This window comes from Solanum tuberosum, unplaced genomic scaffold (genome assembly GCF_000226075.1).
Source record: "Solanum tuberosum cultivar DM 1-3 516 R44 unplaced genomic scaffold, SolTub_3.0 scf00911, whole genome shotgun sequence".
In the NCBI taxonomy this organism is placed as follows: Eukaryota; Viridiplantae; Streptophyta; class Magnoliopsida; order Solanales; family Solanaceae; genus Solanum; species Solanum tuberosum.
In genome coordinates, this window is record NW_006239834.1 from 1 (window position 1) to 13,847 (window position 13,847).

General features: G+C 32.9%; 1 protein-coding gene and 2 pseudogenes across 1 annotated transcript in view; 2 read left to right on the forward strand and 1 right to left on the reverse strand.

The window, feature by feature from the left end:
• Positions 1–37: 37 nt before the first annotated feature.
• The window catches only part of LOC102594554 (premnaspirodiene oxygenase-like), a 23,858-nt gene continuing 10,048 nt past the window's right edge, over positions 38–13,847 (reverse strand). Inside the window, exons 2-3 of the mRNA XM_015305654.1 lie at positions 1,076–1,272; positions 38–753 (exon numbers count right to left, since the gene is read on the reverse strand). Coding sequence (XP_015161140.1) covers positions 133–753; positions 1,076–1,272 — 818 coding nt within the window. The 3' untranslated portion in view covers positions 38–132. The remainder of the gene's footprint in view (positions 754–1,075; positions 1,273–13,847) is intronic.
• LOC102595214 (premnaspirodiene oxygenase-like) lies at positions 9,740–12,133 on the forward strand (annotated as a pseudogene).
• LOC102594876 (premnaspirodiene oxygenase-like) overlaps positions 12,228–13,847 on the forward strand; it is a 3,530-nt pseudogene continuing 1,910 nt past the window's right edge.

Genomic DNA, 13,847 nt, shown 5'->3' on the forward strand with positions numbered 1-13,847 from the left:
AATAAATTAAAAGCAAGAGGGAGAGGGAGAAGCAACATGTTACACGTAGTGAGCTTTATAAGGCAATCACTACATTAGTGTAAAAAAAAATTACTTTAAATCTTTCTTAAAATAAAGTTTGATGCCATTGAGTCACGCTTGAGAAGGTTGATAGGGAGTCTTGATCAAGTGAAGGTTACTCTTTCTAGGACAACTTGCTCCGTCCGACTCAGTCATGTCAAGATCACTTGATTTAATGCCAGGAGGAAGTTTCCAATCAAAGTGATATAATAAGTTAGCCAAAGGCAAATATACATTAGCTAAACCAAATGATATTCCAGGACAAATCCTCCTTCCACTACCAAATGGAAGAAATTCAAAATTATTACCAGCAAAATCCACCGAACTTTGCTCAAATCTCTCAGATTTAAAGCTTTCTGCATCATCCCAATTTTTTGGATCTCTTCCAATAGCCCATACATTAACTATTAATTTTGTTTTCGAAGGAATAGTATAGCCATCTATATCTACTACTTCCCTACATTCTCTTGGGAGCATAAGTGGAAGCGGAGGGTGGAGTCTTAAAATTTCTTTAACGATTAGTTTTAGATATTTCAGTTCTTCGATATTATTTTCATCAAAAGTTTCTTTTCCTCTAAAGGCTTCCCTTACCTCTGCTTGAGCTTTGAAAAGTATACTTGAATTCTTAATCATTTCCACCATGGCCCAGTCAATTATGGTTGATGTTGTTTCTATTCCTGCTGAAAACATGTCCTACATTTGAGAGCAAGTTACAAGGTTAAATTCATTCACACGTACGTGTTATTTATCTAATTGTTTGAATTGTTTGACAAAGCTCCTATACTATAGTCCCTATCACCATCACCCCTACACTCCTACTCTCTATTTTCATCGCGATAATATTTACCTACATTATACAAATTATTTTTATTTATTTATCAAACGTCAAAAAATAAGTAAGAGACTCCTTTTTTTAAAAAAAAGTCCAAAATATATTTCTTTCATACCAAACACACCTCAAGTATATGTTAAATAATAATTAGGCAAAATTGTATAGTATATAGTAAGTACTTACATAAACAATAGCTTTGATGTTGTCATTGGTGATTGGAAATTGAAGGTCTCCATCTTCCATAAGTCTCAATAGTACATCAATTAAATCTTCACCTCCTAATTCACCATTAGTCTTCCCAATTACAAGATTTTTCTTGTGCTCATTTATAACATTCTCAACAATGGTATCTACCTTATGGTGGAGATACATAATTTTACCTTTCATTCCACTTAACACATGAAGAAATTTCAAAGATGGGAATATGTCAGCCACATTGAACCCTTCCAATAAAGATGTCACACTTTTCATTACTCGTATAAATTCATCTTGCTCCTTGAATATCGTCCCAAATGCTGATCGACATATTATAAAGCTTGTGAATAACGAAATCCTTTTTGTTACATTAATTGATTCACCAGTGTATGATGATCTAAAAAATTCAACTAGACGAAGAGTTTCATCTTGTCTAATTGAACTGAATGACCGAACATTTTTCCCACTAAGCACTTTTAAGACACAAATTTTGCGCATTTGTCTCCAGTAATCACCATATGGACAAAATGCAATATCTGTACAATTATAAAAGACAATTTCGGAGGCCAAAAGTCTTGGCCTAGATGCAAAAGCGAGGTCATGAGTTTTTAACACTTGTTTAGCCATGATAGGAGAAGTAACAACAACTAGAGAAACTTCACCTAGTTGAAGGTGCATAATTGGACAATATTTTTTTGGCTAAATCTCTAAGGACACGATGTGGAAGTCCACCAACCATATGAAACATACTTCCAACAAATGGTAATTTCCATGGACCAGGAGGCAATCTTTTGTTAATTTGGCTATTGGAATTCTTCAATTTCTTTAATAAAAAGAGGAAAAATACAAAAAGGGAAATGGAAATTAAGTTGAACAACTCCATTTTTGGGAAGAGAAAGGATGGTTATTTTTGGTTCAATTATAAGTTCTTCAAAAGGTTGTTGCATATGCCTTTTTATAGATTCTTTTTTTTTGGGCAAATAGGTTTCTGTAGTAAAGACAAATTGGGAAAAGGCTTAAAATATTTCTATACTATTTGAAATAGGCTAATTTTTTCTTCTAGTTCCTCCTGTTAGGTGAGTTATTATTTGTGGACGTGATATTATGTACTTTTTTTTTTACATTAACTACTATTCGTACTCGCGCGCGTTGCGCGAATATTTTTAAATTAAAATAATTTCAAATTTTGTCCTTCACTTTTTTTTTTTTAAAAAATTGTTATAATACTACTTTATTACTATTTATATGATCATATTAACTTAATGTTTTAGTACACAATTTTACTTGTTATTATACTATTCTAATATCTATAATCAACTACGTTTTTTTTTTGAAGTTTTTTTATATAATAATTTAACATCTAAGTAAGGTAAATAAATAAATTTTAAAAAAGCGATTTTATTTTTTAGTCGTATTTTATGGAAATATGGTTTCAAATATAGGATATGAAATTTTCAAGAACGTGTGTAACTTCTTTGAAACTAAAACTATTGTGGGATTTTGAATTGTAAATAGTTTTCTATTTATTTATATCGACTATTTGAAATTTAATTTTATCCTTTATATATATATATATATAAATCGTGCATTTATTTATATATATATAATCGTGCATTTATTTTTATTTTATCCTCTATTTATGCATATATTTTAATAAAATTTAAAATCGATGAAGGCTTCTGACTTAATTTTTTATTCTAACGTAGGAAATTTAAATTAATAACTAACATGTGCTGTTATTCTTGTTTAATTTAGTATATTATTGATCTAAGAGTCTAGTAGAAATAACTTAAGCTTGTATCATCTTTATGAGATTACATGAGTATATTGTTATTTATAATACTACTTAACATTGTATTATGTAAAATTCAGGAAAGACTTCTGGAAACTCTCTTACTATATGAACTGATTGAATGGGAGATATCTCAACACTAGAGTCATTAATTCAGACTAAATGATAGATACAACCCTTTGAAACTAACTTTCTCGCCTTAAGGTACGAAATGAAACGACCCCTAGGCACTGTTGAACTACTACTCCACTCTATGACTGGCTCATTAGGAATCTGAAACTTGACAACTCGAGTTCTTCAATCTATTAATGCATAACAGGCATGGAGCCAGTCCATACCTAGAATGACATCGAAATTCACCATGTCTAACTCAACTAAATCAACCATGGTGCTGTTGTGATTGATGAAAACGGGACAATCACGATAGACTCTTTATGCTAGAATAGACTCTCCAACAGGTGTAGAAACACAAAAGGGTTCACAAAGTTTCTCAAGAAGAACATCAAACTTATTTGCAACATAAGGGGTTACAAAAGATAAACTTGCTCCTGGGTCTAGCAAAACATAAACATCAAAAGTAAAGACTTTGATCATACCAGTGACAACATCTGGAGAGTTCTCTTGCTCTTGGCGACTCGTGATCGCATAGAGGCGGTTTGCTCCTCCGCCAGTACTGGAAGTAGCTCCCCTAGGTGCAACCCTGTCTGGTGGAGCAACTGATGAAAATTGGGCTCTATTGACCTGATTTCCACTACCTTGCCTATTCTTAGGACATTCCTTCAGGAAGAGACCCACTTGCCCACACTTGAAACAACCTGTCTGGCCATCACAACACTTATCTGGGTGGATCCTACCACACTTAGCACATGTAGGAGCCCAGTTACCTCCTTGTGCCACACTACTTTGAGACTATGCAGGTCTAGCTCTGAAGTTTTGTGAATTCTGGCCATTATACTCACTTTTGTTTTTGGGTGCAGGTGCACTAGTAGATGATGGTGCAAGTCCCTTTTGCTTCTGAAAAGACGGACGATTTACACTAACCTTCTGGTGCCCAGACTCGTTCCCTGTCTTTACTTTCTTATTTCTGAATTCTTCCTTGTCTTTCAACTTTTCTTCATCAACCTGCTGCACATAAACCATCAACCTCGAAATGTCCATGTCTCAAATAATCATTGATGCTCGATCCTCTTTGATTGATAGACGGCCCAACCCAATAACGAACAAGCTCATTCTACTTCTCATGTCCTTAACCATCTCCGAAGCATAACGGGATAGTTGGGTGAACTTCAACCCATATTCATGAACACTTAGAAAATCCTGCTTAAGTGTGAGGAACTTACGTACCTTGGCCTCTTTCAGTTCTCGGGGAAAGAAACACCTCAAGAAAGCTTCCTCAAAACAGGCCCAACTCGCAGGTGGTGCATCCTCAGCTCTACCCTCTTTCCACTAATCAAACCAGGTCCTAAGCAACATTTTTCATCTGATATGCAGCTAGCTCAACTCTCACAGTATCAGTAACATGCATCACATCGAACACCTTTTTTAGTTCCTCAATGAAGTTCTCTGGATCCTCTGCAGTGCTGGAACCCGTGAAGCTTAGAGGGTTCATCCTCAAGAACTCACGAATCCTTGAAGTGTCAGCCTCTTCTTGTCGAGCTTCTCTCTACTGCCCAGCTTGGTTAGTCACAACTTGACTGAGCATTCTTATAGCCTCTCTGAACTCAGAATTAGTGACTTCTCCTCGAGGTTGCACTTCAGGTGCATTAGGTAACGTTTGTCCCTCAACATTCCTCCTAGCTGGACGACTTCTGACTGCTCTTCATGGAAGCATGATTATCTGAAACACTCGCAAGCACGAATTAGAAGGAAACTTTTATAGAGAGTAACTCTATCGCACGAAATAAATATGAAAGAAGTGAGGTAGTTCCTAAATGTTACAGCCTCCTAATTATAGATGTGGCGTGCTTCACACCGATAACTAGGACTCTACAGACACGGCTTCATAGACTCCCTATGACTCTTGAAATCTGTGCTCTGATACCAAGTTTGTCACACCCCAAGAAACACCTTGGACGTGGCCGGCACTCGAAGACCATTGTTGGCCCCAAGCGAACCCTTGGCCTGGCTTACTGACTCAGCAAAAGACTCTAAACATTTTACTATAATCAAATAAACTTACTCAAATAACTTTAGTGAAATAACTCAGAATGTTTAATGGTCAACATTCAACTAAGCCAAAATGGCAACTAAAGTCTTAACATATGAAATAATAATGTAAAGATGTCTACCTACTAACTATTTACGAAGCCTCTAAAACAAAGAGGGATGTTGGGACAGGACCCCCGATCATTCTAACATCTGAAGGACTAGAAAGCAAATAAAGGAGTCATCTAAATGCAAGGAGGCTCACCACAAACTCTAAATGCTCAAGCCGGATCAACGAGGCGCTGGATGCTGATCCTGGCTACATGTGTTTGCATCATAAGACGATGCAGGACAACTGGCATCAGTACATTTAATGTACGAGTATGTGAGTTGGAATGCTAAACAAATATAAAGGCTTGAAAAGATTTTGAAAGAAACACTTACCTTGGTTCTTCTCAACTCATGAATAACTTAACTCAGAATAAAGCAATGAATACATGCAATATATGAAAAGGCTTTATAAAACAGTAAAATCAACTTAGTTCGTTAAAGGAAATGCAGTAACAAACTCAACTTTACTCATATAATAAAATAATATAGTTTTTGTGGAGATTCTCTAACTGATAACCACCACTATGAGCCTAAGTGGTGATACAACATCTTGCCCACGCGGCCAGAACTGTCCTATACTTTGCGTCATATAGAACGCTTAACTTAGTGGATCCACTAGCTTAACTTAAGTGATCATCTAAAAAGTATGACCCCATTAATACCCATGATGGCTACATGGTTTTTGGAGACTTGAGTTAATATGGAATCGCATCCCCATATCGGTGTTCAGTACTACTCCCAAAAATATACTTAGCTCATATGTTTTAAAAAAAACTTCTTTCTTTGATTTGATATAATTACTCAAAACTTAGCTTAAAAGCTCGTTTAGAATCGATGTTCCCTTTTCTTGCTCAAATGTGAAAACATTTATAAACTTCCTTGGGAATACTTAGTTCCCTTATAGCTTTTTGAGAAATGAACTCAACTCTTTACTATTTGCTTAACTTGAAAACTTGAGTCTTAAAATGAATTTAAAACATTGTTAAAGACTCTTGAAAGCTTTAAGAAACTTTGTTTTGACTTGCTTCTAAACTTCTAGACTTGACTCTCGACTTCGTTGACTTTGATCTTAACTTTACTTGGATTGGATTATGGATTCAAGGTTCATGATCTCACGTATTGGATGATTTCATGATGTTTAGATGTACCTTAGATTGTTGGAATCAACTAGAAAACATAGGTACATTGCGAAGGAACAAGTACGAAAAGGTGGGGAGCGAATGGGGAGAACTGGCATCCCTGGCGCTCTGAGAGGCGCGGGGCGCCAGCCCTCAACATTCAGGGACTGGTCTGGGGATCGCTGGCTGGCGTGGCGCCCCAAGGGTGAACATTTAGGGACCCTTTTGGGGTGCTCTGGCTGGCGCGATGCCCCACCCCTATACCCAGGTGTTTGACGACTTTTCTTCTCCGTTTTTCATCTCTAAACCCTCTAAACTCTAATGGTTCTTTTCCTAAATAGTTAGAATCATTTATACTCTCAATATATGTTAGATTCAAACCGAAATTACACCCGAATATGTGAATCAAATCGCAAGAACTCCAACAACACAACCCATAAGAAATTCAACAAAACTTTCAACAATGTTCATCAAGAACTTCACTTTCTTAACATTCAAACAACTCCAATTTTGCTGAATTGAAACAAGTTTGGCTTTCTCTTCTCTCAAAACCCTAACTCTTTTTTCCAAAAGCGAAAACTGACTTAGTTCAGTTTAGAACCATAAGTAATTACCAAAAACGAATTAAAATAAAAGGGTAAGGAAAAGACCAAACTACACTTCAAAATTGGGATTGAACTTTGCTTATTCCAACAGCCCAACTTCCAAAGGGCATAACTTACTCATACGAACTCGGAATCGCGCAAACTCGGTGGCATTAGAAAGATCATTCCAAGAAATTTCCAACCATATCTGGAAGTACACCTAACTCATCCTGAGCTAGGAGTTATGGCCATTTAAAGTTGACCAAAAACTCACTTTTCCTTACTTAAACAAATTTCCAGATTTGTCACTATTTCCAAAAACGATTATTTCAAGTTCTTATCTTCTTCCTAACTATTTCAAATTGCGAGATGTTACAGTCCTATACACTTATGATTATACAAATACGATCTTCCCCTGCCCAGTTTTCTTTTGTGTTTCTCTCTTTCTTGCTTTATACAAACACAAATTATACAATTGATTCTTTTGTATATGTATACCGAAACAGATTATACAATTGCTTTCTTTTGTATATGTATAGCGAAATATACATATTAATAGTCATAACAAACATAAAGTTTCCTATGTAGTGCAATTATGCAAACTATAGATATAACATACAAATATGATTTTTATGTTTGCTATATGTAAAAGTTGCTTATTTGTTCTTTGTATAATAGGTAAAAAATATTTGTCCTTTCTTGATTTGTCAAAATGGACAAGTAAAAAAATAAAAGTTGAACAAGTAATTGGGGACAATTAGAGTATAAAGTTTGAACTAAAGTTACTAGTTTCATCGAACTCATATCTCAAATGATGAACACAAATTATACCATCTCTATTCATATTTATTTGTCATCTTTAATCTAATGCAATCTTAAGAAGTAATAAACAAAATTATAATTTTACTAATCATTCTTAATTTATATAAATTATTTTACTATTGGAAAATATATATTTCTTAATAATATAAATAAAACAGTAAATTATCTCTTAATCTTTTAAACTAGACAAGTATATGGAAAACAACCTCTATTTTCATAAGTTAAGAGGTAAGACTACATACACGTCATTTTTATATGACCTTATTTTTGTGATAATAGTTGTATGTTGTTATTATTGAACAAAATAAAAAATGTATTTATTTTTAATATAATGAATAAATAAAAATAAACGGAAGAAATATTTAAATGAATAAGGAAGCCCACTATTCATTGAATTATGTGCCATCATGGGTGACAAAATCAAACCGATCCTTCCTGCTCGTTCAATCCATTCAAGTTTGGGTTGAATTATTAATTTATCTATTTACTAACTTAATTTATTTTAGGTCATTAAAAATTTGATTGCTATATAATTCAATTAATTTTAAAATTGAACGAATTAAGTTACGATCTGCATTATAATCTATTTCAATTTTCAAATTTTAAGTAACTTTGGACGAATTAATGACTCACTCATTTATTAATTCAATTCAAAACCTGCTCAAATTCATTTAAATTTGTCTTCTTTACACACCTAACATGTCATCATTGAAGAAGTTTTAAATGAAGAAGGAAGCCACTATATGTTGAATGGTGTGCCATTGGGGTTGACCCAACATGTTTAAGTTTGAGTGGTTGTTGACATATTATTTTATTAGTTCAATTTATTTTAATTTATTTTTTAATTTGATATCATATATATAAGATAATTAATAAAAAGATAAATGGTTATGTAATATATATATAACAAATAAACAACTAAAATTTAAGGCATAATATATAAATGTTCTTTTAATTTGATCTCATTTCATATTTATACTTATGAATTTTTAGGTATGCACAAGTAGACACTTAAACTTGTATAAAATTTAATAAATAGGCACATTAATCCTACGTGACACAACACACGTATAACGTCACATAGGACTCAAATTGACATGTAATATTCCACGTAGAACTCAAATTGTCTATGTTGAATAATGTGCCCTCATGGGTGACAAAATCAAACCAACCCTCCCACCTCATTCAGTTCATTCAAGTTTGGGTGGAGTTATTGATCTATCAATTGACTAACATAATTCATTTAAGCCCATTAAAAATTAGACTTATATATAACCTAAATTAATTTGAGATTTAATTTTATCAAAAAATATATATATATTTTTATATGTCTTATATAGTCATAATAATAAAAAAATTATTAGGTATTAAAAAGTTATAAAAAAAAACAAATAAAATAATTAAAACTTTGTATAAATTGAACGAATTAAGTTATGATTTATACTTTAATTCATTTCAATTCAAGTAACTTTGAACTAATCAATACTTCATTTGTCTTTAATTACTTGACCACTTTTGAATTGACACACCTATTAAGAAAATAATAATTGATATAATGAGTTTATCATTTTATCCCTATTAATTATTAAGTAGATGAATTAAAAACTTCAGATTTTTAAAAAGTTCTACCTTTATCAAAGTAATTAATTGAAGATATAATAGGTAAAAATATTTATCCTTTCTTAATTTGTCAAAATAATAAATAAAACATATAAAATACGAAAAGTAAACAAGTAATTAAGAACCGAAGGAGTTACTCACTCATTTATTATTTGAGTTCATTGAACCAACTAAAATTAAATTCATTCAAATCCGTCTATTTAACACACTTACGTGTCATCATTGAATAACTTAATCCGTTCTCTTATTTATATAAGAACTCGGTGGGACAGCTACACAAAATATCCTGCTCCACAATAATTAGATGATTAAAATAGTACTACCTTCTTATCTCATAAGAGCTGAAGAAAAGAAATAAAATAATCTCATAAGAGTTATACTTAAACTTTAAAGTCAACTAAAAAATCTGTGCAATTCATAAGAGTTGAAAAATAAAAATAGCTCAAGATTAGTGCTTGTCTAGACAATTCTCATTTCTTCCCAAATCAAAAGGCTAAAATATGAACTTTTTAAACTTTTTTTCCCTTTTCCTTTTTGTGTCTTTCCTCTTTTTGTTATTGAAATATTGGAAGAATTCCAATACCCAAATTAGAAAAAAATTGCCTCCTGGTCCATGGAAATTACCCTTACTTGGAAGCATGTTTCACTTGTTAGGAGGACCTCCACATCATGTCCTTAGTGATTTAGCAAAAAAATATGGTCCAATTATGCACCTTCAATTAGGTGAAATTTCTCTAGTTGTTGTTATTTCTCCTGATATGGCTAAACAAGTACTAAAAACTCATGATCTCACTTTTGCATCTAGGCCTAAACTTGTAGCCACCGATATTATTTGTTATAATGGGAGCGATATTATTTTTTTCTCCCTATGGTGAATACTGGAGACAAATGCGTAAACTTTGCATTATGGAATTGCTTAGTGCCAAAAATGTCAAGTCATTCAGTTCTATTAGATAAGATGAAGTTCTTCGTATGATTCAATTTTTTCAATCATTTTCTGGTGAGACAGTTAATGTCACTGAAAAGATTTTTCAATTCACGAGCTCTATGACTTGTAGATCAGCATTTGGGAAAGTATTCAAGGAAAAAGATGAATTTATACAAGTGGTCAAAAAAGTGTCACATATAATGGAAGGATTTGATGTGGCTGATCTTTTCCCATCATTGAAATTTCTTCATGTGTTATGTGGAATGAAGAGTAGAATTATGGATGTCCACCATGAATTAGATGTCATTCTTGAAAAAATCATCAATGAGCACAAGAACAATGGTGAATTAGGAGGTGAAGGTTTAGTTGCTGCATTGATTGAAGTAATGAAAGAGGGAGGCCTTTAATTTCCAATCACCAATGATAACATCAAAGCTATTATCTTTTTAAGTACCTTCTCCTTAATGTTATTTATTAAGTGTGCACTGAGTGGAACGTCTATCAGAAACAATCTGTCTGTCGGAGAAAAATTGATCTACACTCTTAGGGTGGGATCTTTTCTTTCCATCTATACATGTGACATCTTTTAATTGGAGATTATTGGTCCTTTTTTCATTTTGGTTGAGTGAGGAAAAAGGGTATAGAATTTGTAAAGAAGGGATGGTTAAAAAAAAGAAGTGGAAAAAAATAGTGTGTCATGACAAGTAGGGTGTGGGAAAAAAAGTAAATATCATGAAGTTGGTTTATATGTCTTTGGGTGGTAATAATTTTATTTCGAATAAAAATAGAGGGGTAAAAATATCTATAAAGTCAAAGTATGTAACTAAATTGTCAGAATAACTTTAGTAAGTACTTGTGTATATTTTTTTGTTATTATTTTTGTTGTCATTAAAGTGTACATTTGTATTCTCAAATTATTACATAATTATATTTTTTTAATTACGTAGAGTTGATTAAATAGATCTAGTAATTGTACTTTTATGACAAAATTTACACATTTAGAAAGTAAAAGTAAAAAAAGAAACTTGGCGATGAAAAAAAGTTCATTATATTGTAGAACAAAGGTGGTAGAGTATTACAAAGTCTAATATAAGTAAATTGTTTTGATATTTCAGTAGAAATTGATCAAAAAAATTCTAGAAATATAAATAGCACGAGAGAGATAATGTAATATTGTAACTTACTTATAAATGAAGGACATATTTGCCGCGGGAACAGAAACTTCATCAGCAACAATTGATTGGACCATGGTGGAAATGATGAGGCATCCAAATGTACTCTCCAAAGCTCAAGAAGAGGTAAGAAACACCTTTAAAGGTAAAGAAACTTTTGATGAAAATGATGTCGAAGAATTGAAATACTTAAAGTTGGTCGTTAAAGAAAGCTTCAGACTCCATCCTCCATTTCCCCTCTTGCTTCCAAGAGAATGTAGGGAAGAAGTAGACATAAATGGATACACTATTCCTTTGAAAACAAAAGTTATGGTTAATGCATGGAAGAGATCCTAAATATTGGAATGACGCAGAAAGCTTCAAACCTGAAAGATTTGAGGATAACTCTATGGATTTTGTTGGTAATAATTTTGAGTATCTTCCCTTCGGTAGTGGAAGAAGGAATTGCCCTGGGATATCATTTGGCTTAGCTAATGTTTATTTTCCACTGGCTCAATTGTTGTATCACTTTGATTGGAAACTTCCTAATGGAATCAATTCAAGTGAATTGGACTTAACTGAATCTGCTGGATCAACTTGTGCTAGAAAGAGTAATCTTTACTTGATCGCCACTCCTTATTAGTAGCTAGTCAACAAGAACAACCGTCAGACGTCTTAGCCCAAAATTTCCTATTTGATCATCAAGTAAGATTTTTTTTTTAATGATGTTTCATGATCAATCTTGGTCAATGAACACTCTTTTTTCTATTTTTGTATAAATAGTTGAATACGGAGGTTTTGGATTATGTCCTTCTCCCTTTTTTTATGTACACTGGTTATTTGTTAATTAACAAGGTAAACATCCTCTTTTTGTTATTGAAATATTGGAAGAATTCCAATACCCAAATTAGAAAAAATTAGCCTCCTGGTCCATGGAAATTACCCTTACTTGGAAGCATGTTTCATTTGTTAGGAGGACCTCCACATCGTGTCCTTAGAGATTTAGCTAAAAAAATATGGTTCAATTATACACCTTCAATTAGGTGAAGTTTCTCTAGTTGTTGTTACTTCTCCTGAAATGGCCAAACAAGTACTAAAAACTCATGACCTCGCTTTGCATCTAGGCCCATGCTAGCTTATAGCCGCCGAGATTGTTTGTTATAATGGGAGCGATATTGTTTTTTCTCCTTATGGTGATTACTGGAGACAAATGCGTAAAATTTGCATCATGGAATTGCTTAGTGCCAAAAATGTCAAGTCATTCAACTCTATTAGACAAGATGAAGGTCTTGGTATGATTGAATTTTTTCGATCATCTTCTGGTGAGACAGTTAATGCCACAAAAAGGATTTTTCAATTTGCGAGCTCTATGACTTGTAGATCAGCATTTGGGAAAGTATTCAAAGAGCAAGATGAACTTATACTATTAGTCAAAAAGGTGTCACGATTAACGGAAGGATTTGATGTGGCTGATATATTTCCATCGCTAAAATTTCTTCATGTGTTATGTGGAATGAAAGGTAAAATTATGGATGTCCACCATGAATTAAATGTTATTCTTGAAAACATCATCAATGAGCACAAGAACAATGGTGAATTAGGAGGTGAAGGTTTAGTTGCCGCGCTACTAAGAGTAATGAAAGAGGGAGGCCATCAATTTCCGATCACCAATGATAACATCAAAGCTATTATTTTTGTAAGTATATACGACATAATCTACTATTGTTATACGGGAAAATACATAAGTTACCACTAAAGTTATCATGCCAATTTTCAATTATACATGTTTTATATTCATATTGTTATTCGAAATGAAATTAATTTCCCCTAAGAGGCCATGCGATAGGAAAATTGATCTACCCTCCTAGGGTGGGACCTTTTTCAATCATATATGTGACATCTTTTAATCGGAGATTATTGAGAAGTAAAAGTAGAAAAAGATTATCATGATAAAAATAAACTTGGTGATGAAAAAAGGTTCATTATATATTTATTGTAGAACAAAGGTAGTAGAGTAGCACAAGTTTAAAATAAGTAAATTATTTTGATATTTCAATAGAAATCGGTCAAAAAATTTGTACAAATATAAATAGCACGAGAAAAGATAATATAATACTGTAACTTGTTTATAAATGAAGGACATATTTGCTGCGGGAACAGAAACTTCATCAGCAACAATTGATTGGACCATGGTGGAAATGATGAGGAATCCCAATGTACTCTCCAAAGCTCAAGAAGAGGTAAGAAACGCCTTTAAAGGTAAAGAAACTTTTGATGAAAATGATGTCGAAGAATTGAAATACCTAAAGTTGGTCGTTAAAGAAAGTTTCAGACTACATCCTCCACTCCCTCTTTTGCTCCCAAGAGAATGTAGGGAAGAAGTAGACATAAATGGATACACTATTCCTTTGAAAACAAAAGTTATGGTTAATGCATGGGCTATTGGAAGAGATCCTAAATATTGGAATGACGCAGAAAGCTTTAAACCT